Source organism: Stigmatopora argus, chromosome 16 (genome assembly GCF_051989625.1).
Source record: "Stigmatopora argus isolate UIUO_Sarg chromosome 16, RoL_Sarg_1.0, whole genome shotgun sequence".
NCBI lineage: Eukaryota > Metazoa > Chordata > Actinopteri > Syngnathiformes > Syngnathidae > Stigmatopora > Stigmatopora argus.
The window spans coordinates 1,879,079-1,906,953 of record NC_135402.1 but is presented as its reverse complement, the minus strand read 5'-3'; the positions used below and the strand labels follow the sequence as shown (position 1 = coordinate 1,906,953).

Genomic DNA, 27,875 nt, shown 5'->3' with positions numbered 1-27,875 from the left:
GTAAAAGTACAATCTGATAGTTTGAAGGGGGGTTTCGATTGACTTTAGATCCTGCATGTAGATAGCAGATTATGAGGTGCAAATGTGTAGGTTGATAAACAATATGTAAATGAACAAAAATGTCTAAAAGTTTCTCAAATTTGGTCTGTTTAGATCCAGTGTAGTCGTAAAGTGAACACTGCCCAGCGTGGCCCAAGGGAGGTGCTGGTGGGAGAGGACTCGTCTGAGAAAGGCCTCAGTCTGTTGGTCCAACAGGTCCTCGGAAAGGCCCTGGACAAGACCGAGCAAATGTCCAATTGGGAGAGGCGGCCTTTGCGTCTGAGCCAAATCCGATATGCGGGTAAGTCACAATGAGCGACGGTCAGCGTTTTGCCTAAATACCCGCTCGATACGTGTCATTTCTGTATTTCAGTGACCGACGCTTACTGTTTATTGGATGTCTATTCGGCGCTCTCTTTGAACCCGACCGACTTTGGGCTTCCGAGCGATCTGCGCTCGTTAAGACAAGATGAGAAGAACAGAGTTCCAAAGGAGAAGCATCCAAAAAATCAGAAGTTTAAACACACTGGCCTGAAAGAGGTTCGTTTATTCATCTTTTTTAATTTGAACATGTTTTCAATGGCACTCATTGCATTAGGGCAGGGGTAGGGAACCTATGGCTCGGGAGCCACATGTGGCTCTTTTGATGGGTGCATCTGGCTCTTTGCTAACCTCTGAGCTAAAATATGGGAATCGTTGTTGACAGAACTGAGATATTACATTTAGAACTGCTTTAATCTTCATTTTTTTGCAGTAGACTCTTCTGGAATGCACCCTCTCATTGATTAGCAACAGCATAAGAATCTTTTAAAAAATATTCAGGTTTTTCCACTTTAAAAGTGGTGAAATTACAAAAAAAATTGAAAAGGCACTCGTTTACATGTATGTATTTTGACTTTTAAATTCCTAGTATGGCTCACAAGGAATAACATTTGAAAATATGAATTGTTTGTGGCTCTCTTCGTCAAAAAGGTTCCCGACCCCTGCATTAGGGGGAAGTCCCCACAAACAAATCAATTGAAAAGTGTCACTATTTGTATAATTATTCAGGCCGGAAATTTCAACGATTATTACGAGGTCAAAAAAGAAATAACATCGCTTTACCAGAAGAAAGATGTGCACTTTATGCAAACGTCTTTTTCTTATTGTTCTACATCTTTGTCCCCAAAATGGCACCTTCCATTATTTGATTCAGTCACCCCGCAATATCTTTTCAAATAAGAAAGTGTCGTTTTTTTTTATCCCCCCCACCCCAAATACTTAAATGAGATTAATCAAGACGAATTGAATCCAAAGACTCTAATGAATTGGATTTCTTTGAAACAAGTCTATCCCCCCCCTCCGCTGGCGAGTGACACAAAATGGAAGGATCCCGGGTAAAGAATCGGGCTTGTTGTATCAAACCTGCGGGTGAGAACAATGCGTGTTTGACCAAGACACTCTCGCAGCGCCGGGGGTGGTGCTTGTATAGCTCACCCTGTGCTTTGACCTTCCAGCTTTCTTCTGCCAGTGAATAGAAAATCCTCCTGTGGGGATCACTTAAGTATGGCATTATTGTCTCTGTCCATTTAGGAATGTCAGGGGGCTCAATGGGTCAGTCCCCCTTGCTCTGACACTGAGAAAGGCCGCCTGTGTGGCGAGAATACCCCCCAAGACCCCCCTCCGCCTCCTCTGGCCCCCCAGGACTTGCGGGTGGTGTGCGACAACATGCTGCAAGGCCTCGGGAGGTATTTGCGTTGTTTAGGAGTCGACGTGGTCATCTTGGAGAACACGGACGATCACAGAGTAGCCGCAAAGGTACGCTAGTGGTAAATGGAGCAACATGCTCTTATGTGTACCGATAGTTCTACAAGTTTTGTTTCTTCTGACATTATTTTACATTTGAATTGGTATAGTTGGTCATGTGAGGGTAGGCTATCCAATCATTTTTAATTTTTTTTCACTCACTCCTAACAGCTTAATGCACGCGTCAAAGTGGCGGCCTGGGGGGCAAATCTGGCCCGCCGCATCATTTTGTGTGGCCCGGGAAAGTAAATCATGAGTGCCGACTTTCTGTTTTAGGATCAAATTAAAATGAAGAGTATAGATTTATATTCAATTTCCTGATTTTCCCCCTTTTAAATCAATCATTGTCATTTTTTAATCCATTTTTCTGTGTTTTTAGTTCAAAAATCATTTTGTAAAATCTAAAAATATAAATAAAAAAAAAAAAAGCTAAAATAAACATTGTTTTAGATTTATAAAAAACAGAATATTCAGGGCTTTTAATCCAGTTCTTTTAATCCATTTATTAAAAAAAAATCTAAATATTATGTCTGAAATGGTCCGGCCCACGTGAAATCGAGTTGACGTTAACGCGGCCGGCGAACCAACCCGAGTCTGACACCGCTTAATGTTTTTTTTAGGCTTTAGTTATCAAAAATTAATGTAGCAGTAAGAGGTGACTATTTTACACGTTTGTTCTTGGTTGCTGATAAATAAAAAAACGTAAGTTGCATTTTTGGAGGCCAGTTTTTTTATTTTATCAGAAACCAAGCATTATACATATAAGTGTAAAATAGGCAACAACATAATTATATGTACAATATACATTATATCTGTTATATGAGGAAAAAAAGTTTTTTTTGTGACCATAATAAATCACTCCCAAACTTTTTCCACCTTTTATGCAAACGGTGGAGTTCAATGCGAGTGACAGATGAGTTCCAAAATCTTGGGATGACATCACACAGGCTAAAGTTCAATTTGTCCACGACACCCCGACCTACACAACAGCACATCTCCGACGTTATTTTACCGTCACAGCTGCTGAATAATTGACGTTTCATTGCTTTACATACGAAACCAAAATTGTCAACAAAAAAATCTGTTCCTGATTGTTCAATTCTGTCTTCTTTTTTTCCAGTTAGCCCAAGACGAGTATCGTATTATACTCACCTGTGGACAACCATACCAAACTGTAAGAAAGCCATTCTAAATTGTATTGAATAATGATTGTATATGAATGCTCTCTGTTTAATTGGATTGATTGATGTCGGCGTTTGCACATTCCCAGTTGAGGTCCCAGGTGGGCGAAGGTCGCTGTCTGTCCCTGGACTGCTCGGAAAAAGCCAGGGAGCAAGCTGTCCGGGTGCTCAAACACTTCAACGTCCGGCTAACTCCTCGTGATATATTTAGCCGCTGCCAGGTAGGAAAAACGCTCGGGCTTTTCCTTTTCATATTTTTACCATCGAATTGAATCGAATGCTTTTATTGCCATTACACAAGCACTGAGATTCACCATAAAGTGCACACATAAATAATAATAGGCATACCAAATGACATACCATAAAATGAGCTTTGTGTAATTTTTGCACTACAATTGCAACCAGTGCAATTGTGTATTAGTGGGGTTCATATTTTCTACTGTTGTAGCCTGTTTTTTCTAATTGCTTCCAATGCAGAATAACTACACACTGATACATAAATTGGTGATAAATGAGTTAAAGGATACTTGCGAGGGTACAATGTCATTGAGTTGATCTACTTTATGGCCATATATTTGTGGCTCTTTTGAAAATTGTGTGTTGTCTTTGCCATGTGTGGTAATGAAAAAAAATGATATCCTATTATTGTGCTTGTCTTAAACAAAAAAATACCGTATTTCGTAATATAGCAAAAGACTTCAAACACAATTACCGTATGCACTGTATTTGTCGCTCAAAAAAATGATGAATGAATCGAGGGTGCGGCTTATATGCGCACAAATTAGACTTGACATGCACGAAACCGCAAAGTGACAAATACGAAACGCCATAACGCAAGACAAGGGGGCCTATATGGTCATTTATTTCAAAATAAAGAAAAGATAAACAGATAAAATGGTTAAAAAAATTATTTTGACGTCTATGAATGATTGAAATTTGGCAGCACCTTTTAGGAAATCCAGCAGATGATACATTTGATTCATACAGTATCTCAGAAATAGCATGTGCGATGATTTTTCTTAAGATTTTCCCTTCAAAGTAACACTTTTGCACTCCCTATTAAAACCATGAACATGGAGGGGAAAATTGTGAATCAGGGGGCGTCTTAAATTGTAAAATTCAACGATTTCAAGGCAATTTTAAGTGTACAGCTTATACGCGGAGGCGGCTTATATGCGAGAAAATACGGTAAGATGACTAAATATAATGCTCGCTTATCGGATTGAAAAATGCTGGATCAGTTATATTCTGCCGGGCTTCTCCATTCCTGAGTGCACATCGCTGCTTAAATGTTATGTGGAGGGAAAAGCAAGAAAGCACAGAAAAGGAGATTTAAGAGTTTGTGCCTGGGAAATGCTTGCTGTTTGCGTGCATGAATAGACCACACATATTTGGAGGGCATACTAGAAATTGCTTTGCACAGATTGCTTGCGAGATAGATAGACACTTGCCCGGCAAATATATGTAGCGGAAGATGCTCACGCCCACAAAATCCTAAACTTGCAAACACACACACACACATACATGCACACATGCACACACAGACAGAGACAGGAATTGAGTCAGCCATAGGCAGCGCTGCCCCAGCGACGTTAGTTCCCACGCACCAGACTGCTCGGGAAGTGAAAACAAGAGCAACAGGAACTGCCACACCGCGAAAGGGAGGGGTCGGACCTATGCTGAGGTTAGCGAGAGGAAAAGGGGGAGGGAGGGAGGGAGGCGGAGAGGGGTGAGAAGTGGGAACAGAGGTGATGACGGGGAGGGAAAAAGCAACAGAAGACCAGTGAAAGTCAATGAGGAGGATTAAGAGAAAAGAAATATGGCTGATTTGTTATGATGAAGGGAGAAGCTTTACTGATCATTGCCTCCAAGGCTATGATAGCGTGCGTAAAGAAGATGCCATGACAGGAAAAAGATGAGGCAGAGAGGCCAGTTGCCCTTCCTTTAATCTGCAAAAAAAAGCTGTGGGCTGAAAATCACAAGGAATGTGAAAGGTTTCAACATGTTTTAAGAGACTCCTCATAGTCTGCGCATGTCAATTGGCCAATCGTTCTTCATATTTTGTCTTTTTTTTCCTAACCAAGTGAGGTGCAGGATTTTTTTTGTCCATTCGCTGGTCCGCTTATACTCACAAGGCTCAGGGGGTGCTGGAGCCTATCCCAGCCAACTATGGGCAATTAGGTGGGGGAACATCCTGAATTGTTTTCAGCCAATTGCAGGGTACAATGAGACAAACAACTCGTACTTCGGGACAATTTAGGGTGTTCAACTAGACCACTTGTGTCAAAGTGGCGGCCCGGGGGCCAGATCTGGCCCGCCGCATCATTTTGTGTGGCCCGGGAAAGTCAATCATGAGTGCCGACTTTCTGTTTTAGGATCAAATTAAAATGAAGAGTATAGATGTATATTAAATTTCCTGATTTTTCCCCCTTTTAACCAATAATTGTAATTTTTTAATCAATTTTTTCTGTGTTTTTAGTTCAAAAATCATTTTGTAAAATCTAAAAATATATTTAAAAAAAGCTCAAATAAACATAGTTTTAGATCTATAAAAAACGGAATATTCAGGGCTTTTAATCCAGTTCTTTTAATCCATTTATAAAAAAAAATCTAAATATTATATCTAAAATGGTCCGGCCCACGTGAAATCAAGTTGACGTTAAAGCGGTCCGCGAACCAACCCGAGTCTGACACCCTTGAACTAGACTATCATCCATGTTCTGCTGATGTGGGAAGGAACCCAAAGTACCCAGAGAAAACCCACGCAAGCTCCACACCGGGAGCACACCGGGAATGAAACCCTCCATTTCAGAACTGATGACTGATAAACAGATGACTTCATATGACATCATCATGGTGCCAAATTATACATTCATCCACAAAAAGGATAGGCCTGCGATTTGAAAAATTTGGAACATCACCAACATACGATTTAGATTTTTGTATTTATATTATCTTTAGGTATTACGAGTGTCCCACTGCCCTCGTCCTCACGAGATAACAGGAAGCAATAGGAAGAAAAAAAAAGAGGTAGATGTTTCAAAAGGGGAGGGGTAAGGGGTTGGGGGTGTCATTCCATAGGCAGGCCAAAACATTCCGAGGAAACCATCCCAAATATTTCCCACTGTGTGTGGTGAACACTTGACGTCTCCTATTACACATGCTCGCTCAGGGCTTGAGAAAGTGCTTATTTTCTTATTTTCTTCATCTGACATATATCAGAGCATAATACATTTGGATGGTCTTATTAAAATGGAGCGCATATAATGTATAAAAATTCATCAATATAGATTCTTTATTGATTGTGACATGATATAATTGTTGTCTCTTTATATTCATGCCCTAAAGTTATTTCTCATGTAAAATTTTTGATTTATTTAATAAGGGGACAGCACGTATCAATGAACATATTTATATTCATGTTAATGAACATATATAGTTAAATATGTAAGATTGTAGCCGAGGGCTAATTTCCATCTTTAGTCCTTGACAAGAATAAGCCCTGTCCAAATCAAATATTATTTTTAAACCTCACGCTTAGATGCGCACGGAGTCTGACGACTTTCAACATGCGACGCTCGAGTGTACTATTCCGTCATTGTTTGTCTTTCATCGAGGAACGAGTTCTCTCTTGATTTTAAGTCTGATTGTGTTCCGCTTGATTGACATAGAAGCCTCTCACGCTTCATCGTACAAAAAGCAGAGGCAATCCTTTGCTCCCTGGCGTTCAAATCTACTCTTCCAGGAGACTGGCCGCCATTATCTTTTTTGATTTTGCCCCATCTGACCCCATCTTCCCCTGGCCTCCCAAGCCACTTCTCCTCTCCCACCCTTAGATTCTCACTCTCCGTTTCAGTTAGGCCGAAGCGAGGAATCCGGTGCAGCCGGCAGCTGGAATGTCCTGTTTGTCTTGCTCCGTTTGTGTATACGTACGTGTGTGTGCGCCAAGTTGGTGAGGCTGGTGGTGGGTTTTGATGTGTTCCATTGTCTGGGAGCCAAGCTGCTTCCTGTCACCAAGCCTGAGAGAATCAGAAAAGGCTGGCGGGAGGCGCTGAAGGAGAGAGATGTAATGACGAGGTGAACCGGAGGTAGGGCTGGGAAGTGGGGGGGATCGCCACCGGCCCAGGGAGCCCGCTACCATTAAGGCAGAACGGTTATGGACGGGACCGAAAGGGGAGGCAGGAGTTTTAGATCAAGGAAGAGAGGAGAGGGCCTAAACAGGGCTTTTCCTCTAAACGGCAATTGTAGGAAGTGATGCATAATTTCCCTTGTTTTCCACACACGCTGACTGATAAACAAAAAGTCCCTTTTACGTAGCTACTGTCCGCCCCGCATCAAGGTGAACATCCGTTCACGCGTGGCCTCCTCGGATGAGCAGGTGTGTTTTGTCGTATTGCTTTTCGTGTTGCTCACTAGCAGTCCTGCACAACTACAGACGGCCATTCAGGGTCACACTCACACAAAGGGGGCAATTTAGAGTGTTCAACCGGCCGACCCTGCTCGTTTTTGGAACGTGGGAAGAAACCGGAGTACCCGGAGAAAACCCACATAAGCCCAGGGTGAAAATGCAGACTCTACACAATGAGGGGACTCAGCTGGGATCGGACCCTCGACCCCAGAGCCGAACCCCAGCACCCACTCAACCGCCGGGCCGCCCACTTTTTAGTTAGAATTTGATTTATTTAATAATATATATGTAATTATGTAGCCAGGGGTTAATTTCCCATCTTTAGTCCCTTGTGTAGGTTGAAGATAAACGATGACACATACTAGACACATGTACGCATACGTAGCGCAGTTTTAGACAGCGTTGTGATCGCAAATTTGTTCATCTGATAGCCAGGTTTTAAGATGATTGGCCAATAGGTTCAGAGACGAGAGTTAATGTAAGTTAATTGGTATTGAGTTCCAGGTAAGAAGAGAGAAGGTGCTTTTTTTTTGAAGGGAACTACACAGTCACCTCTAGAGCCAGCCCTTGTTGACGTACATGTTTAAGATATTTGAGGCTGTGCGTTTCTGCCAATCTCGATGAGTTTTTGTTGGTGGGTGGTCTTGCGACAACAGGCATGTAAGTGTATGATGAGGCTAAATGATAAGGGAAGAAATGGGGGGTCTAAGTGGAAAACAACCAGAGAGGAAAATGAATGCAAATAATTCAAATGCCATTTACATAAAACACTTCCCTGCAGAAAAAAATTGGTGCTGCCGCATGAATCATTGGACATGTGCTGGTGTGTGTTGGTGCGTGCGTTTTGCTGGCTGGCGTTGAGGCTTTCAACGGGGCAGAGCTGCGCATTCCTGACGGGCGGTGATGTCATGAGAACTAGCTGTGCGCTCGCAGACAGACGGACGGCCCTGTTTATGTTCCCCTCCTGAGGAGAAACCACCGCACCGCACCGTGCGCGCCAGTGCGTGCGCTCGTGTGTCCGACCGCGCCGTCGCTTGGCGGGGGAGGCCAGGGAAGCCGAGAGGCTCTCGCCAGGGTCTGCTTTCCCCCGCAACTCGGGCGAGGGGAAACACTTACTGACGCTTTCCCCTTGGAGAAAGATCTCATCAAAAATTTTAAATTTCATGCGAATTGGAGCTGAGTTTACCAATTCTTGTGAACATACCCATGACGACAAATCATTAAAAAGTGAGATTGCGTTAAAGCAATCAAACGCTGAGCCATCGCTCCACAAAATTAGACTCCATAGCTAATATTTGTTACGATCACGCCGCGTCGTCGTGGCGCGATCGGGGATGGATTAGGACCCAGGCGCGGGAAGCAGGAGGGGAACGAGGTCTTAGCTTCAAAACAACATCTTTAATAAATCAACAGGGATCTACAAATCAACAAAGGCTTGGAACCAAAACGGGAGTCTGCAGGAATCTGCAGCAGCATGCAGGACGCATGCAGAAGATGATCCGACAATGACAATAGATCCAATTGGTGTTTAAATACCAACTCAGGAAATAATCGACAGATTGATTCCAGCTGCTCTGCCTTTACGGCAAGCCTGGAGGGACAAACAGCCGCTCCTGACAATATTGCTAATTTTGTCTATATTTTTTTGGCAACCGTCGTTGTACGCCATCATTTCATCGCAACCTACATGACGTCCCCTCGCCGGTTTTCGACTCGTATCGAGATTGGGATTGGTCGTGTCGAAATGAGAGTTGTTTCTCCATTTTCTCAATGAAACTGAAAAAAATGGTCGGCGTCACGTATTTCCCTCTCCCCAGATACGGCCGCTGCGTCTGCGGTCACGGTTTAATGGTTTCCCTTGCGATGGTGAAATGTGATCTTGAGCCTGGGCAGCTTAGTGAGGAATGGAGCATTCTCCCACACTTTGCAGCACGGCAAAGCTCTTTTGCAGATCATTCGCTCATGATCGTGAAGAGGAATCTTTCACGCCCTTGTCAGCGGGGAACTCTGTAGTTTGGGTTTGTTATTATCTCCACCCTGGAGCGGACTGGGCTGACTTTTATACCTTAGCGTGTCGCCGCTACATGCAATTTTGCGTTTCATGTTTTGGGTTCTCATGCTTTGAGAAAATCATTTTTGGGCTTGTTTGTTGTGTTCTTGTTGATGCGACTTCTAGGAGTGAATACCCCGATTATAGGTTGCAGAGTTTGAGGGATACGCTACATCAATTTTGGCGGATACAAACAACTTTACAGGCTGGCCTTGAGCCAGTACTTGAGATTGATGCATTCCAAACCACTTATTTTCTATACTTCAATCACTGCTTTGCTTTTTGCCTTTTTGGATTTATGTTGTTTTTGTCCATTTTCATCTGCCTTCAAAAATTCTCATCTCACCGTGGTTGCATAAAATACTACCATAGCTATTCTAGTTCATGTCCTTCTAGAATTACACGTGGATGGGGTCAGAACAAGGGTAGTCTTACTAGGAGTGCATGCTTGTGATACCAATCAGATGACGCCATTTTTCCCATTATTACAGATCACTTAACATTATTTTTCGGAATATTTGTACGAAAAAAATGGGTTGGGTTTGCAAGTGTTACACCCTGCATTTAATCTTGAAACACAGGGAGAAATAATCAGAACAGTGACCCGTTGTTGTTTCTTCAATCCAACTTTACTGTAATGACTAAAAAATCTCCCTTGCCTCAAGCTATGTGCTAAGACATCAATAGTCGAATACCGATATTCTTTAACATGCCACACACTTGCCTTATGGATCAAAGGATCAACAATCGAACACCGATAAACACATCCAATCCAAACTCGTTGTACATTCTCAACATGCAATCGTTAATAACTTAAACACTTTAGCATGTCACACAAGGATGTTTGACTGTCTTTCATGGGCACCTGTTTTTTTTTTAGTTTTGTTCTCTTTTCCTCCTCTGGTACACATGGTCAGATTATTGTCAATGTGCTTGGCGGGTGGGAATAGCCACAGGCGGATACCCCTCACCCCCAGGGATCTAAGAGGTAGAAGTCCAGGGAGGTCAGGCTTGCTTTGCCTGGGAAAGGCCTAGATGAGCACAAGAGGGGCAGGGTGGGGGTCTTTGTGAGATAGATGGTGAGCGTAAGTATACTGCTTTTAAAAATATGAATATTAAACGCGATAGAAATTGGTTCACGAAAGCAAAAGTTTAGGGAAAGATGAAATCTGATGCAAAATTACACATCCTCCTTTAGCATTAAACATAAAATGCATGAATGCTAAATTAAAAAAAATAGTAATAGAAATTTTATGAATTGACAGTGAATATAAGTGGAGACCTTTACAAGAGTAGAAAATGTAATGGAAAAATGAGATATGCTAGAGTTGGAAGATAAAAACAACAAGATGATAATGGCAAGTATTTGCATCTTCTCCCATTTCCTCTTCCTCCCCTTTAAAACGGAGGAAACCCAGCATTCTATGTTTCTCATCAGAAACTTCATTCCGGCATCTTATCATGCGTCATCAAAGGCCGTTTGCATGTCAGTATTTTTGCGCACGCTCTCAGGAGACCAGTAGCACTGCCTATGGACCGAACACAAATAAACAGCAACGTGGCTCTATTTCCACAAAAATACATCCCCGCCAGGACACCACTTTCGCATCGCCTCTGCCAACTATTCCAGTCATGTCGGCTCTGAACTCGGGTCAACTTTCAGACCGGCCTCACGTTCCACCGTGTGGTTTTGGGGTCACCGTGGTCGCGGGTGTCACTTGTGGCGTGGAGTCCACCAATGCGTTCTTGAGGTCGGGGGTAGGAGGGGGATTATTGTATTGAAGATGCTTCTATCTCGATTACAGTGACTAGAGGCGAAAGCTGCTGCTGAAATGAGTATTACTGTATTTTCTCGCATATACCGAATCAAGGTTACGGCTTATATGCGCACATATTAGACTTAAACTGCAAGGTGACAAAGACGAAACGCCATAATGCAAGACAATGCGGCGGAAACGGTCATTTATTTAAAAAATATAGAAATAAAACACTAAACAAAATTTATTTTGACGTCTATAAATGAAATCCAACAAAAAAATAAACCGTATCTTGCATTAAACATGAAAAAACTCATCTACTTCTGCCTGCCATTGCTCGCTCAGGGCGCCGCCATCTAACCTAGACTAGAGATGACAAACTAGACCGCTACGGACACACTTCCTGGTTGTACTGCTCACGTGACTTCCTTTTTTAATTGGTCTACATGCAGACAATGTGCAATCTAGCAATCGATTTATACAGTATCTCATAATTATCACGTGCAATGATTTTTCTTAAGATTTTCCCTTCAAAGTAACACATTAGTACTCCCTATTAAAACCATGAATATGGAGGTGAAAATTGTGAACAAGGGGGCGTCTTATACGAGTGAAATTGTAAAATTCAACAATTTTACTGCAATTTTAAAGGTACGGCTTATACGTGGAGGCGGCTAATATGCGAGAAAATACAGTAATTCTGGGACTTAAGACTTAAGTGCCCCCCAATCTGTCCGCAATGGCCGAGTACCTGTCGGGCCGGATGGTCCCATGGACTATTAATTGAGATGCTTAGGACGTGGGCAGGCTTTTCTGTCTTTCAATCTCTTTCCCTCCATTTTCCTGCGGCGGACTATTTTGGTCAACTGGTGGCCTGTTCCCACAGTGCTGCTGTTCCCATGGTTATCGCCGCGGAGATAGCGAACGGGGGGTTGGGGGGGCGGCGGCGGCGCTGCTGCCGGGCTTGATGGAGAGCGGCAGAGACAGCGTTGCTCTGTTCCGAGGGATCGGGGACTCTGTTGTTGCGTGGGGGTGAAAGGAGGGGAGTGAGGGCTTCGCTGGGTTTGTGGATGTGTGAGCGTGTGTGATGTGGAGCTCCCATGAAGATCACAGGTGGCCCCTCAGGATCCCGTCACGATCCCGTCACGATCCCCCCACAATGCAATCTTTCCTTTTCATCAGCATATGTCTTATAATTAGATCAACATTTAAGGTTCATTGAAAAAATATACTACTCCCTTCCCCATAAATTCAACTTGATATTTGAGAACATTTAAGTAAAATGTTGCTAATTGTATTAACTCTGGGGTCCTCAAAGTCAACCTAATATTTCTGTTTCATTAATTACCATTGCACAAAACTACCATTGTTTCTCTTGAAAAAAGGATATCAATATTGATGTTCTTGTTTTTGTTGTCTCAGTAGTAAAGATTGAATTATGCAAACCAGGGTAATTCATGTAATTGCCCAAATTTGAAATAATATTGAGCGTTGATGCAGGCAACATTTGCACCGATGTGTTCATAAAGATATAAGAGTATTGATATAAAACCAAACCGGGGTAATTCATGCAATTGCCCAAATGTGAAAAAATATTGAGCATTGATCCAGGCAACATTTGCGCCGATTTGTTCATAAAGATATAAGAGTATTGATATAAAACCATTGGCTACATGCTAGATCGTGTAGGCTAAGAATGTAGGTGAGTTGACAAAGGTGGCACAGGAAGTTGAGAGGAAGGCTAGCTGCATGAAGCTGCTTCAGAAGCAAGGACGAGTGAAAGGATGGGAGCGGGGTGGGTGGGGGAGTGGGTGGGGGTGGGCAATAGCTTGTGGGGCTCCCAAAGAGGCTTGGATTCTGTTCCCACACTTCTAATTACTGTGTCACTGGAGACTGAAAGGGGACTGCCCCTGGCCCTGGGGAATTTGCTGAGAGGGAGAAGCTTTGGAGGCTACAATTAAAGAGTGCGTGACAGACGTACTCTCACCGTTTTTACCTCTGCAATCACACTCAAGGTGATTTCATTTTCCATCCAGCTCCTCTCACTTTGTTTTTTTGGTTTTTTTTCCCCCACAACCTCTCACCTTCGACCTCGTTCTCCTCAACGGTCCTTCCCTCCTCGTCTCACCCCGACATTATTTGCTTTTAATGCCGTAATGCCACCGTTCGTAAACATTATATATACAGTAAACCTCTCTCCTGCTTACTATCGTGGCTTCTCCGTCTATTGTTGACTTTGACATAGCACTCTTGGACGCTTTGATGTGAGTTTGACCTCCTACGCACACGCAAATCCACTCATGTTTTATCCTGCATCAATATTGCCACTTAATCCCTTCCCTTTTTATATGGCTTTATCTCCATTGCACCTTAGCTTTCAACCAGATAACATATTTGATCTTGATATAGAAAAATACCAAAGGGTGCGAAGGGTCAAACCTTCAAAACAATCAGTTTTGTCTCCCAAGTAATATTGAATGAACCTAAACAAAATAGCTTGGAACAGATGTGTCAAAGTGGTGGCCCGGGGGCCAAATCTGGCCCTCCGCATCATTTTGTGCAGCCCGGGAAAGTCAATCATGAGTGCCGACTTTCTGTTTTAGGATCAAAATAAAATGAAGAGTATAGATGTATATTAAATTTGCTGATTTCCCCCCTTTTAAATCAATAATTGTCATTTTTTAATCCATTTTTTCTGTGTTTTTAGTTCAAAAATCATTTTGTAAAATCTAAAAATATATGTTAAAAAAAGATAAAATAAACATTGTTTTAGATCTATAAAAAAACTGAATATTTAGGGCTTTTAATCCAGTTCTTTTAAACAATTTATTTAAAAAAAAATCTAAAATGGTCCGGCCCACATGAAATCGAGTTGGCGTCTGACACCCTTGGCTTAGAACATATTAGTCCAATTTATTTTTGAATACCTGATTTGGTCATTTAAATGGTGATGAAATAACCCTTTTTCAACCTTAGCTTTGTAATGCCTGAATGCTTTTATAGTGAAATTCATACTCCTTCCATTCATCCTTCCTTGAAGTCGCTGCTATTGTCAATATTTACAGTCTTGGATGAGTCACACTACATTACAAAAACATTCTCGGGGTGCCTCTGTATCAGGAACAGATGAAAAAAAGGGGTGAAGTATGCAGCCCGAGTGATAAACTTTTGCTGAAAGGAATCCTCTCGCGGTCCTCTTAAGACAAGGGTGTCGGACTCGGGTTGGTTCGCGGGCCGCTTTAACGTCAACTTGATTTCACTTGGGCCGGACCATTTTAGATATAATATTTAGATTTTTTTTAAATAAATGGATTAAAAACCATGAATATTCAGTTTTTTTATAGATCTAAAACAATGTTTATCTTAGCTTTTTAAAATATATTTTTAGATTTTACAAAATGATTTTTGAACTAAAAACACAGAAAAAATGGATTAAAAAATGACAATTATTGATTTAAAAGGGGGAAAAATCAGGAAATGTAATATACATCTGTACTCTTCATTTTAATTTGATCCTAAAACAGAAAGTCGGCCCTCATGATTGACTTTCCAGGGCCACACAAAATGATACGGCGGGCCAGATTTGGCCCCCAGGCCGCCACTTTGACAGGTGTCTTAAGATGAAGCTCGTTTATGCATGAATATTTACACAATTGCAATTACTAGAGTTTGTGGATTGTTTCTTTTCAAAACGCAGATGCAAACAATTTCGAGGAGGCTAGCATTTTTCTCGACTAAAAAACCCAGAAAAAAACTTTTCTATTCCCTTAAAACTGGCAACGGAAGGCAAACCGCTGTTTAAATGGAGCTTTTTAACCTTTGGTTTAGCGAGCTAAACAACAAACAGTGTGATTATAGTGTTTCTATTGTGTATCTTTAAATTAGCCAGATTCAAAAGGGCGTTAACAAGCTCCTTAAAAAGCAGCAAGCGGAGCACCGTCAACAACCTTATGTTGGCACGGGAATTAGTTTAGCCCACTTGGAAAAACAGCCGTGTGCCAAGCGTGGCATGTCATCTGCCACGCATTGTAGTGCCAGCCTAAAGTTTCATCCAGTTGCTTTTCATTTTTTTTTACCCATCATGCCCAAAGCAAGCCATCAAAAGAAGTTGGGCGGTTGTGTAATCCACCTTTTTCTACAATTTTTTTTGTATCGCTCCTCAAAACACGTTGCCGAGCGAACGGCATTGTCGACGGAGCTTTTCAGCGCGCTGTTTTTCCTGAGCCGCTTGTCTCGGGACTCGCCTCAGCTATCTGCGTCTGAAGAGAGAAGAAAGAGTGCTCAGAGAAACGGAGAAAGGAGGAGGTTAGAGGTGAGGGACGACCAGAGAGAAGTGCTGAGGGAGATTGAAGGGAGCCCTGGAAGGGGGTAGATGAAGCTTCAAGAAAGACTTGGAGAAAAAGAGAACGCAGGTTCCATTGGGGAGAAAAAGAGAGAGAGAGAAAAATGGCGGGGTTGAAGGTTGAGTGGAGAGAAAACAGAATTAACTGACGATGCCAAGATGAGTTCTGTTTCTGTGATGAGCACAGTGTCATCTTTTTCATGATACATGAGCTTCTTCAATTCCCCTAAAACAAAAAGTCTAAGGCGCCACTAAAAAAACACGAATTATTTTTGCCAGAATATCTTCAAAATCTCCATTTAAAAAAAAAGTTGTTGAACTACAGTTGTACAGTAATCCCTCGAATATTGCGGTTAATGTGCCACAATAATCGAAAAACCATGAAGTAGGATCATCTCCATTATAACTACCACAATACATGTTTTTGCACCTATACAGAAATACAAGTACTCAAGTGTATATTTATTAAATATTGCAGCTTTACGCATATCAAGAGACTGTAATGTATTACTATCAAAATATAATGTATATGTTTATAAATGTGAATACTGTACTCCGTGCAAATAGTTCCTCTCCACTTGATATAAATCCCCCAAAAACATCTTAATGGGAGTTTTTCTCCAAGTCCTTTGTCTTCTTGTGGCCATGGGTCCATTGTCCGCGATATACTGTATATCACGTGTCAAAGTGGCGGCCTGGGGGCCAAATCTGGCCCGCCGCATCATTTTGTGTGGCCCGGGAAAATAAATGATGAGTGCCGACTTTCTGTTTTAGGATCAAATTAAAATGAAGAGGATAGATGTATATTAAATTTCCTGATTTTCCCCCTTTCAAATCAATAATTGTCATTTTTTAATCCATTTTTTCTGTTTGTAGTTAAAAAATCATTTTGTATAATCTAAAAATATATAAAAAAAAGCTAAAATGAACATTGTTTTGGATCTATAAAAAATTGAATATTCAGGGTTTTTAATCTAGTTCTTTTAATCTATTTATAATAAAAAAAATCTAAATATTAAATCTAAAATGGTCCGCCCCACATGAAATCGAGTTGACGTTAACGCGGCCCGCGAACCAACCCCACCGAGTCTGACCCCTGCTTTATATTATTCATTTCTTGCACCAGAAATGTTGCATCATTACAGACAGACTTAAAACAGATTGTTCCTATTTCATTTGTTTTTAATCCGCTTAAATGCCATACGAGAGAAGGACATTTCTTGATTAGCCGTCTTGTAAATACACACTTACACTGTAAATATACTGTTAATTGTCAGGCTTTTGTACCGCATTACGCACCCCCCATGTAATTGCCGAATGACTTTTTTGAAATAATTGGGTCCTGGAGAAGGTCATGCATGGTGTTTGTTTTTACGTCCGTGCAGTGCATTCAATGAGCTCTGGGAGTTTTCCGTTTGATTGGAGTCAGAGGAAGGGGTGTGTCATGTGCTCCAAGTTCAGGGTGCCTTCAGGTGGTAGTGGTTAGTTAACAGAGCTGCTAATTACGTCAGACTTGGGTTTCTCAGACACTGGCCAGATCCCTTTAAGAATCATTGGTCAAAACGGCCTAGGCAGGGTAACAAGGTAAAATACGGAATTAAATAGAATTAAATAATCACATCAGGGTTAGAATTGATGCCACGCCCATTTTAAGTAAGTAAATATCTAGAAGACATTCCGCCTCCATGTCCAAGTCAATGTGTCATCTTCTTTTACCCCGTGGGAGCCAATAAAATGAATATATTTCTGTTTACTGCATTACAGACATGTTTGGTTCCGGTGCAGGTCTGGTTTTGATTATGGCCACTTCCAAACCACAGAGCATTTGATTTTTTTTCCCCCCCAGTTCAAACAACTTTGAAGCGCCACATTTTTTTTTTCTGAAACTCCGGCTAAGATGCTGCTGGCATCTTCTATCATCTTGTTGGCTCTATCGTCACATGGCAGTAAAAATCAATCCCAGCTCATTTAGCTCTTTTATTTATATTTTTTCCTTCTCATATGTGACTTTTCTTGGCCATGTTAACAGCAACAAAAAAAAACACGCAGAATCTGATCTTTTCCAGATCGGATGTGGGTCATTGCAACATGTGGTCTTGAAATTGCTCTTTAAAAAAAGTGGTAAAAAGACGTGACCTGACTTTGAAAAGGGGGCAGCCGTATTCCAGTCAGGAGGAGAATTTCATATAGTTATTTTTTTAGTTTATTTTGTTGTGCATATTAAAGCCATGAACTTGGCTTTCAATGTGGCATCCAAACTAAAGAAGAAAACTACAAAAAGTGGACATGGGACTATGCTAGAAATGTAGTTTTTGCTAATTTTGTATGTATGTTTTGTAGCACCGACCGTTTTAGAAGTGTTATATTTATTATGTTCTCATGTTATATATTATATTTTGACACATCATTTCACACATGACTTACTGCCTAACAAGTTGGTCATCGGCCTGCAAAACAACACTAAAACCAATTGAAACCATTTATAAGCAAGCTTTGAAACTATTGAACAGAAAGCCAAAAACGCACCAACACTATGAGATATTTAAAAAAATACAAATGCCTGAACTGGAACAATACCGTTAAATACGCAGATGCCACCTTAGTCTGCCAAATCTTCCAACACCAAGCTCCTCCTCCACTGCAAATTTTTGCACCAAAAAATACCAATACATCAACAACGGCTGGCTCTAGAGGTGACTGTGTAGTTCCCTTAAAAAAAAAGCACCTTCTCTCTTCTTACCTGGAACTCAATACCAATTAACTTCCATGAACTCCCATCTCTGAACCTCTTGGCCAATCATCTTAAAGCCTGGCTATTAGACGAACAAAATTGCGACCGCAACGCTGTCTAAAACTGTGCTACGTATGCGTACGTGTGTTTTGTAAGTGTCATCATTTATCTTCAACCTACACAAAGGACTACTAAAGCCATAAATTAGCCCTCGGCTCCAGTCTTACATATTTAGAAATAGAAATATCTTCATTAATATGTGCTGTCCCTTTATTTAATAACTCAAACCCAAACTCAAAGGGTTGCTAAGCTTTCCCCAACGTCACAATAGGGAAACGCTGGTGCATGGTAGCGCGTCTTCTCTCCCGTTTCCCACGCTGCCCCTTACCTGACTCACCACAGTTTGAATCAACTCACAGCTTCGCCATTGGCTCCCCGGACCATGTGACCTACATCGCGCTAAAAAGCGCCGCCTTTTTAGATTGGTGTAGCATTTTTTTCCCATGGGAGCTGCCCACCCTACGGAGTCAGGGCCGGGGGTAGAAAGAAGCCCGTCAGGGGGGAACCCCCTCATCCCCCCCCCCCCCAATATGCCCCTTCCTCCCCTCCCCTCCCCCGTTTTTTTCCACCACCTCCCATCCTTTGAAACACAGTATCCCACTTTAGATGGCTTTTGTTGTCCCAGCAAGGAGCATTCTTTCTCTGGCACGGCCACACGGAGTGAGAATGCTGGAGTTTCCCTGGAAAACACTAAACGAACAAAAGAAGGATACGACTTGTCGCAACTGTCCAGAATTAGAAAAGTTAAATTAGAGGAAAAGTTCCGTCGGAATGTTTGCCGTCCTTTTCATCTTGTCGTTTTTACGCTGGCTTAATGAAATGCGGTTAAGCATTGTGGTGAAACCCGTGTCGTTAAAGTTAAGCAAACCTTGTGTCATTTTCTAGTAAATTGCATCAAAACCGACTGAAATTTTTGCTCTCTCCATTCATTTTGTTGATGTTCTTTCTAGTTACTGTTCTAGCTCATTAGAAACATATGCCAACCTCTAGAAAGGTATTTTTTTCCGTCTATTGTTGGAACGCTAAGCTTTAAAATTTCAGGTAATAATCAGTACACATTTCATTTAAAAGCTATTTACCATTCACAATATAATTTTGTTAAGTTCCCCAAAATAAGATGAGAAATGAAGACTCGTTTTGTTTTATTTATTTGAATGACTACTCACCCTATTTTGTAAATTTGATCTTCTTGCAAATAATATATTTGATTTTCACATCAATATTCTCATTTGGCATACAATATTAATACATTTCCATATTTACATCAGAATAAGGAAAAAAAATCAATTGGTCTTGTCAAAAACATCCATTAAAAAGTTTATGTCTCTGCAAAATCGATTGTTTCTTACAACCTGGCAATTTTATTGTTTTGTTATAATCAATTATCAGGCTGCACCTGTAATGGAATTTCATTGTTCCATAATAATAATAAATAGAAATAATAATGTATACCTAGTTAGATGCTTAGTGTTTAACGGACTTAGTATGCACCCGTGACAATAATAATCGCTAGATATTAATTTTTTGAATTCAATGTTTGCCAGTGAACATTTTTTCAAATTGTTTTCCTTACCAGATTTTAATACACGAAGTAGCACGTAGCCTGCCGTAACGTTCATTCCATCTGTCTCGAGGTGTTGCGTCATGCGGCTATCTTCAAACGATATACCCTCATTCTAGCAGCTGTCAATCTACTTAGGCATTTTCCCCCCCCAAAAAGCAGAAACACTGAACAGTATTTTTATTTTCTGTATCAGGATGTCCAATCACCTGCGCACTCGTGGCGCTACTTCTGCTCTTAATGAAACACATTACAAAAGGCAAGTGATTAAATATATTACTTTGAAAAGTCGACATGTGCTTTGGCAAGCCAAACGCTGCAAAAAAAAAATCATCTGGTCACAGGCAACGAGATGGAAGCGTTGCCATCTGTAGTCATTTAAACAAAAACCACCCACTTGGGTTTAACTGGTTTTACATTCCTATTTACAGTACAATTCAAGCATTCCGCAAATCTGTTTATATCACTAATCAGCCTAGCGTGCGCGTCTCCTGCACTTGTCGTTGCGTTTTGGTGAATCATGGAATAATTTCCATGCAGGTTGCGTGCGTGCGTGTCCGCCTTAGCCTTGAAAGTTCAGGGCAGGTTCTGGCTTGCTTCGCTCTGGGAAACTTTGGAGCTGAGCAAATAACCCTCTGTTTTTCCTAACTTGTATGTGTGAGCCATGTGTACGGTAGTTGGAAATCATGCGGTTTTGCGTGCGTTGCCTCTGTTTTGTCTACTACATCGCATTTTTTTCCTTTCTTGCCTGGTTTTACGTGAGTGTGAACCTGAAATCGCGGGAGGGATGAGCCCCGTTCCCACGGGCGAGACAAGACCCGACACCTCGGCCCCTTCCCACACCTTTGCCGTCTAGCCATTCTCTCCGTGTCACGACCTCGGCAAACACGAGTCCCAGTAAGCCAGAACCGAGGACCCCCGTATCCCACGAGAGCCTTTCATCTGTTCCGCGCCCCGCAAATGGCCGCCATAAAAGTGCAAAAGCATGAAAGTTAGGTGATTAAAAGTCAAAGACCAGGCCGAAACAAGGGTCAATTAAGTCATCGGAAGAACTGACTTTTCCTCGCATGGGCTTTGTTTTACGGCCCCTGCTCTTAAGGGGAATGTTGTTTGCTAGGTGCAGATCAGGTGTGTTTACAAGGCTTTTAGCACTCACATGTCGTCAGGATCCTTCACAGACGTGTCCGTCTGGGCCGTTCTGGACGAAAGTCTGGGGCCGACAAACAAGAGGTCGCTAGTAACGTTCTGCCGGGGAGGGTGGGGGTCCTCGGCCATCGGTGACAGGACAGCACGGGGGTGTGAATGTTTCTGAGGCGTAAATGTGGTCCGGAACACACACACACACTCGTAGATCCACTCGGCGTTCTCACCGAAGCAACGTGGGAAAAAATGTCTGCTACTGATATACTTTGTTAAGACGAGTTGGTAGCCATTCCCCCCAAAAAAGTGAAGCTGTCACCTTCTAAAATGCTTAATTTTTTGTATTGTTAAACACTGTTTTTTGGTTAGAAACTGGTGTTTTTGATTCAGTAACCCAGATTCTAGTGCGGATTGTTTATGGAAGGGAAAGGCTCAAGAGTTATGAAAGAAATGTTTAGTCTTTTTGGGGACGTTTGCTATTTATAGTGTCATAGAATACATTCGTCTGGGAGTGAATGCTCTAAAATTAGTTTAAAAAAAAAATGGGGTGCAATGTGCCTTGAAAAATTGTCGTTTTTTTTCTCTTTTGTAGAAGAAATCTCAAAGGTTCATTAACTTCTTTATATTCTCACATCTGTTGACATTTTATTTGTTGAAGCTCCTCATTTTAAGAGATGCGTCGACAAAATTAATGCACAAAACCAAATAGTGCTTCTTCATCATAATCCCTTAATGCACTTGTGTCAAAGTGGCGGCCCGGGGGCCAAATCTGACCCGCTGCATCATTTTGTGTGGCCTGGGAAAGTAAATGATGAGTGGCGACTTTCTGTTTTAGGATCAAATTAAAATGAAGAGTATAGATGTATATTACATTTCCTGATTTTTCCCCTTTTAAATCAAGAATTGTAATGTTTTAATCCATTTTTTCTGTGTTTTTATTTTAAAAATCATTTTGTAAAATCTAAAAATATATTTAAAAAAGCTAAAATAAACATTGTTTTAGATCTATAAAAAACTGAATATTCAGGGCTTTTAATCCAGTTCTTTTAATAAAAAAATCTAAATATTATATCTAAAATGGTCAGGCCCTCATGAAATCGAGTTGACGTTAACGTGGCCCTTGCCTTAATGCATAATATTTGCATTTTTTATCTATTTTGTTGCAGGCATGTAACAGTGACCAATATGTGGCACTCACCAGAAATGACATCATCAGGATGCTTAAACAGAAAGGTTCGTCAAACTCCCCAAAAATAATCTTTATCACTAACAAAACGCTCATTCGTGCCTGCATATATGGAAACTCATTTATTTTTTTTATACCTTTTTAGGATTTTTGCAGGCAACTGATATGTCGTCAACACCATGCGAAGAGGAACCGATTGAGGAGCTTGAACTTCCCAGGTATGGTCCTCAATGTCACTGGGCCTCCCTGTCTGATCTGGACCCGGTGACCCTAAGCTTTCCTGGGGGTGCACCCATCCAATTGCACACCCTCCCGTTGACCCTGGTGCCCAAGGTACCACACTATTTTGTTTGCACGCGATGTGGGAAGGTGTTCTGGGAGGGTTCGCACTTTGGACGCGTCGTGTCCATGTTTCAAGAAGTCTTGCATATAACAGATGAAGATAGAGAACAACCACAGGATCAAAATTACTCCCCCCCCAAAAAACCTGGAAAAAAACAGAAATCGTTCAAATTAAGCAATGCCACCAAAAAAAGGTTCTAACATAGGGTTGGGCAAACTTTTCGGCCCGGGGGCCACATTGACTTTAAAAATTTGACAGGCGGGCCGGGTCAGCACAAGGTATGATACTCATCACTCATGCGGGATTTATGGGGTGCTTTCTTGGTTTTCATCAGACTAAAGGTCTGTTCACGCACATATGTAGAGCCAAATAACACCAGAATCCTCTGTGCCATCTTCTGGATGTTTGGAAATTTGGCTGCACTTCATGAAGCCTAAAACTCCGAGACTTTCAGGGAGTTAAACTTTTCACATTGGAGATCAATCAGTTCCAACTGTAACTCCTGTGGAACCGTTTCCGGGTCTTGTGAGAAAGGACATGACACCAGCTGTCAATTTTTCCAAAATCACAAAACCGACGGCATAATTGCTCATGCAGGTCATCCAATGATTTCCTGTATTTTGACCGCATAAAAAAAATAATAATAATAAAAAAAATATAAGAATTCGGACAACGTCGGCGGGCCGGATTAAAAGGTCTAACGGGCCGTAGTTTGCCCATGACTGTGCTAACCTCCTTTTATTTCTTTATTTTTGGGTTTTTAGCATGGCTCTTCTGGCCTGAAAAGTAAATACTTTAGTCATTAAATTGATTAAAAGTTGAAGACGGAGGAAACCATTTTTTTTTACTTATTCGTTGTATCTAGTGCGATATCGGTTCAATGGAAAAGTTGAAGACGTTAGGAATAGCATTTGCGTTTAACTTTTTATTACACTTTTTTGGGGTATTGTGTTCTTTTAAATGATTTAAGAAGATGAGCACAAGCTAGTATTTTTTTTCCTTTTTGTTTTAATACTGGGTCTGTTTACCTGTTCATTTTATATTTCTTAATAAATGTTCTTGGAACAAAAATACAATGTTGGGAATATTTTCTAAGATTTCACCAACAAATGCATTGAGAATTCCTCCACATTTCATCTATAGCCTTGTATGTATGTATATATATGTATATGTATGTATGTATATATATGTGTATGTATGTATATGTATGTATATATATGTATATATGTATGTATATATATATGTATATGTATATATATGTATATATAAAACTTTTACGAAATGCACCTGCTATCTTTACCCATCTCAACGCCAAAACCTCAAAATCTATCACGATTAAAACGCACGCAGCAGCTCCAAAATGGTGCCCAGTACGTATATATACACCTGGTCCAGTTGCTCGCAGCTCCATATTTCTTTTCTACTCGGCTCCTCCCGTCTTTTTCAAATTGAACCCCACTTTATTCCCCCCCTCATTTCTCCTGCCGGACTGTGTTTTGGGCAGAAGCTCTGCTTTTTGGAATGAACTCCAACTCCCGCCTGTCTGCAGAGCACCGTCTCTGCCGCAGCGCACTGTTATTTGATCCTTGCTCTTTCTTTGCTGGGAAGAAAAGCTCGCCTCTTTCCCACGCTCGGAGGACACGTGGTGTCCGCCATGAATTGGATACAGAAGGCCCTCCCTCCGCGGGACCACGTCACTTCGCTCTCCCTCCCTCTCTCTCTCACTCTCGTTCTCTCTCTCTCTCTCTTTGCACACTTGCAGGAATTTCACTCTTACCATTCAGAATTTTTTTTTAAAGTGACATTTTTACATGACACTTTTACGTGCCTTTTCCTCTCCAAGTTTCCCTGTCTGCAAATTTTCGAGCCCACCCCCTCGGCGCCAAGTTTCGGCCTCGCGCGGCGAGTCGCCCTGCGCCGTCCGGCCGTTTACAACGCGCCACCTCGACTTTGTTTGTTGACACAATGCCAGATCGGGCTCCAATAATAGAACCAGGACCGACTTGGGTCTGTTCGTTCCATCGAGGACGGTTTAGCGTTTCCAATGGTGGGATCTTCTCGCCAATCTTTCTCTTGTTACTTTCAAGAGTATTGTTTAACTGGCTCAATTGCTCCTCTTATTCATGATTGCAATTCCCCTTATTAAGCTATTTAAAAAAAAAAAGAAGTACAAATTACATCACTGGACATATTTACTCTCATAGGGCGCATTTAAAAGTATAAATTGTCCTCTAAAGTGGATGGGGTGCCCAATCAGTATGCACTAAATTCAAGATTCTGTAGATGACTGTCTAGGTCACATGTGTCAAAGTGGCGGCCCGGGGGCCAAATCTGGCCCGCCGCATCATTTTGTGTGGCCCGGGAAAGTCAATGATGAGTGGCGACTTTCTGTTTTAGGATCAAATTAAAATGAAGAGTATAGATGTATATTCAATTTCCTGATTTCCCCCCTTTTAAATCAATAATTGTCATTTTTAATCAATTTTTCCTGTGTTTTTAGTTCAAAAATCATTTTTTAATAAAAAAAAGCTAAAATAAACATTGTTTTAGATCTATGAAAAACTGAATATTCAGGGCTTTTAATCCAGTTCTTTTAATCCATTTATAAAAAAATATCTAAATATTATATCTAAAATGGTCCGGCCCACATGAAATCGAGTTGCCGTTAACGCGGCCCGCGAACCGACCAGAGTCTGACACCCCTGCTCTAGGTACATTGCTTGCTGGCGCGCTATATTTATATCGTGAAAAGGCGGACTTGAATGATGCAACATTAGCAATCAACGATGACGTTTTCATCTGCTACCAGCGAGCGAGACGATCCAGATTAGAGCCAAAATGAAGATGACGAGATCAGTTTCCCCCTCCTCCAAAAAAAACTTTTGTAAAACATTTTCTTCCCGTAGAAAAGTTGTTATACGGCGTACACCATTTGAAATGATCAAAAAACATAGGAAAAACGTATAAGTTGACAGGGATGGAATAGTTTGTAAGAATGAAATGGAAGAGACCCCACAAATTTGACTGTGGCGGTCTCCAAAAACGTATTTATTCCAAGCGTCCGCCCACTCAAGCCAACGTTCTGACGTTGGACAGATGTTCCCGATTTTCCGCAAGTTCTCCTCTGTTCCCCAAGCCAAGGCGAAATAAAAGACGCACGTAAATATAAGCAGAACACATCCCACTGACGCAGAAAAAAACAATCTGCATTCCACGTTTGAAGTCCAAGGCGCACTGTGGCAGGTCAGCCAAAGAAATTCACATCTGTTTCTAAACACGGCATAAAAAGATCGGAGGGAAATTCTCGGCAAATCGCGACCATTGAGTCGTCGGGGCTTTTGTTTTCCAACGTTTGCAGCTGTGGGAACAAACAAGGAGGAAGTTCACCAACACCTGCGGCGCCACCTTCAAACAAAAAAAGCATCGGTGAATCACATCTAGGTTTGGCGCATGAACGCATTTCAAAGCTAATTTTAACACGTCGGCTTCACAACAAAGACGTGTTCGGATGAGTCATGACTGGCAGACGTCATCCTAGCAATTCAAGGTGGATATTTTTCCCAGCTATGGAATTAGCCGAACAAAATAAGAGTCAAATATTAGGAGACAAGTCGTATTCGTTATACTTGATGATCTCAAAATGAATTTGGGTGAAACAATTTAATCCGTCCTCTCTAAACATACCGATTTATTATTCACTTCAACATCCCATATTTTCTTCGGCGTGATATGAAACGTGAACGCGTTCCAATATTTTGATCTCGTTTGCTCCCATTGATGACCCTAGATGTCCAATCCATTTTGAATGGGAATGATTGCAAACTATCCTAGTTCAAATGTATTAGATTAGATATGTTGAACTTTATTCATCCCTTAATCGGGAAATTCACTTTGTTGCAGTAGCAAGAAGATGAAAACAGACACAGGAAAAGACATTCTAGACCACATGTGTCAAAGTGGCGGCCCAGGGGCCAAATCTGGCCCGCCGCATCATTTTGTGTGGCCCGGGAAAGTAAATGATGAGTGCTGACTTTCTGTTTTAGGATCAAATTCAAATGAAGAGTATAGATGTATATTAAATGTCCTGATTTTCCCCCTTTTAAATCAATAATTGTCATTTTTTAATCCATTTTTTCTGTTTTTAGTTCAAAAAACATTTTGTAAAATCTAAAAATATATTAAAAAAGCTAACAAACATTGTTTTATATCTATAAAAAAACTGAATATTCAGGGCTTTTAATCCAGTTCTTTTAATCCATTTATAAAAAAAATCTAAATATTATATCTAAAATGGTCCAGCCCACATGAAATCGAGTTGACGTTAACGCGGCCCGCGAACCAACCCGAGTCTGACACCCTTGTTCTAGACCTAAATGAAATAGATAAGTAAATAAATAAACAAATAAGCGTGTTAAACGGATAGTCAATGTTCTGTCAATCAGGCCTTCAGTTTAAATGAATTGCATTTCTATCATTGTCAGTTAATCATGAAAATTGTCTTTCTCTTGCCAATATAATTTAAAAAGACGACTCCGCAATCTCATTATATCATTAAAACAGGGCGTCCACACAAGTAAATGTCAAAATATGCATCTTGTAAGCCGCACTTGTACAATATAACACAACACGTGTGCACATGATCCAAAAGCGTGCACACCCTATTTTTTTTCCACTAACAAAATATCACTTACTTCACATCGAACTAAGGAATTGAATTCTATATCTGCCTGTTTATGCTTTTTTTTTTGTTCCAAAACAGGCAAATGTGGTTGACACCAATTGTGCACCAAATGTACACTTGTGAGTGTGGGAAAGGCAAAACAAAGGGAGTACACGCCCCGCATACACCTTGTGCGGTTTGCACTCATTTCCTCCATCCATACGTTTGTTACACTTCAACAATATTCTCTCAGCACCTCTCACACTAGGCGTCGCAGGCAGGCAAACACACACACACACACACACACCCGCACACACACACACAAAGCGCCCGGTTCCCACGGTGGCCAAGCGGCGTGTCAATCGGCGCGCAGCGTTACCTCTTTTCACTGACAGAAAAAGGAGAGAGAGGAAGTAGAGCGAGCCCTTTTGTTATGTCAAGTCCCACACAAGTCTAGTCATTTCAAAACAACTGCAATATATCCGCACTTTATGATTTAAGAAGCCGACTCTAATCTCCCGCACGGCAGTTGTTTCTAAATGAGGGGACAGACTTCCGGGTGTCGTTTGGGGGGCCATTCCTTCGTGCCATTTGCTTCACTTTGGTGTCCGTCACACGTGGGTTCGGGAGTA

General features: G+C 41.3%; 1 protein-coding gene across 2 annotated transcripts in view; it reads left to right on the top strand.

The window, feature by feature from the left end:
* Positions 1 to 23,213, top strand: part of exd3 (exonuclease 3'-5' domain containing 3) — a 33,817-nt gene extending 10,604 nt beyond the window's left edge. For both annotated transcript variants that reach the window (XM_077623133.1, XM_077623131.1), the window contains exons 15-21: positions 154 to 340; positions 413 to 579; positions 1,612 to 1,836; positions 2,945 to 2,998; positions 3,095 to 3,226; positions 22,221 to 22,287; positions 22,386 to 23,213. In XM_077623133.1, the coding sequence (XP_077479259.1) occupies positions 154 to 340; positions 413 to 579; positions 1,612 to 1,836; positions 2,945 to 2,998; positions 3,095 to 3,226; positions 22,221 to 22,287; positions 22,386 to 22,783 (1,230 nt within the window). In that variant the 3' untranslated portion in view covers positions 22,784 to 23,213. The remainder of the gene's footprint in view (positions 1 to 153; positions 341 to 412; positions 580 to 1,611; positions 1,837 to 2,944; positions 2,999 to 3,094; positions 3,227 to 22,220; positions 22,288 to 22,385) is intronic.
* Positions 23,214 to 27,875: the final 4,662 nt, after the last annotated feature.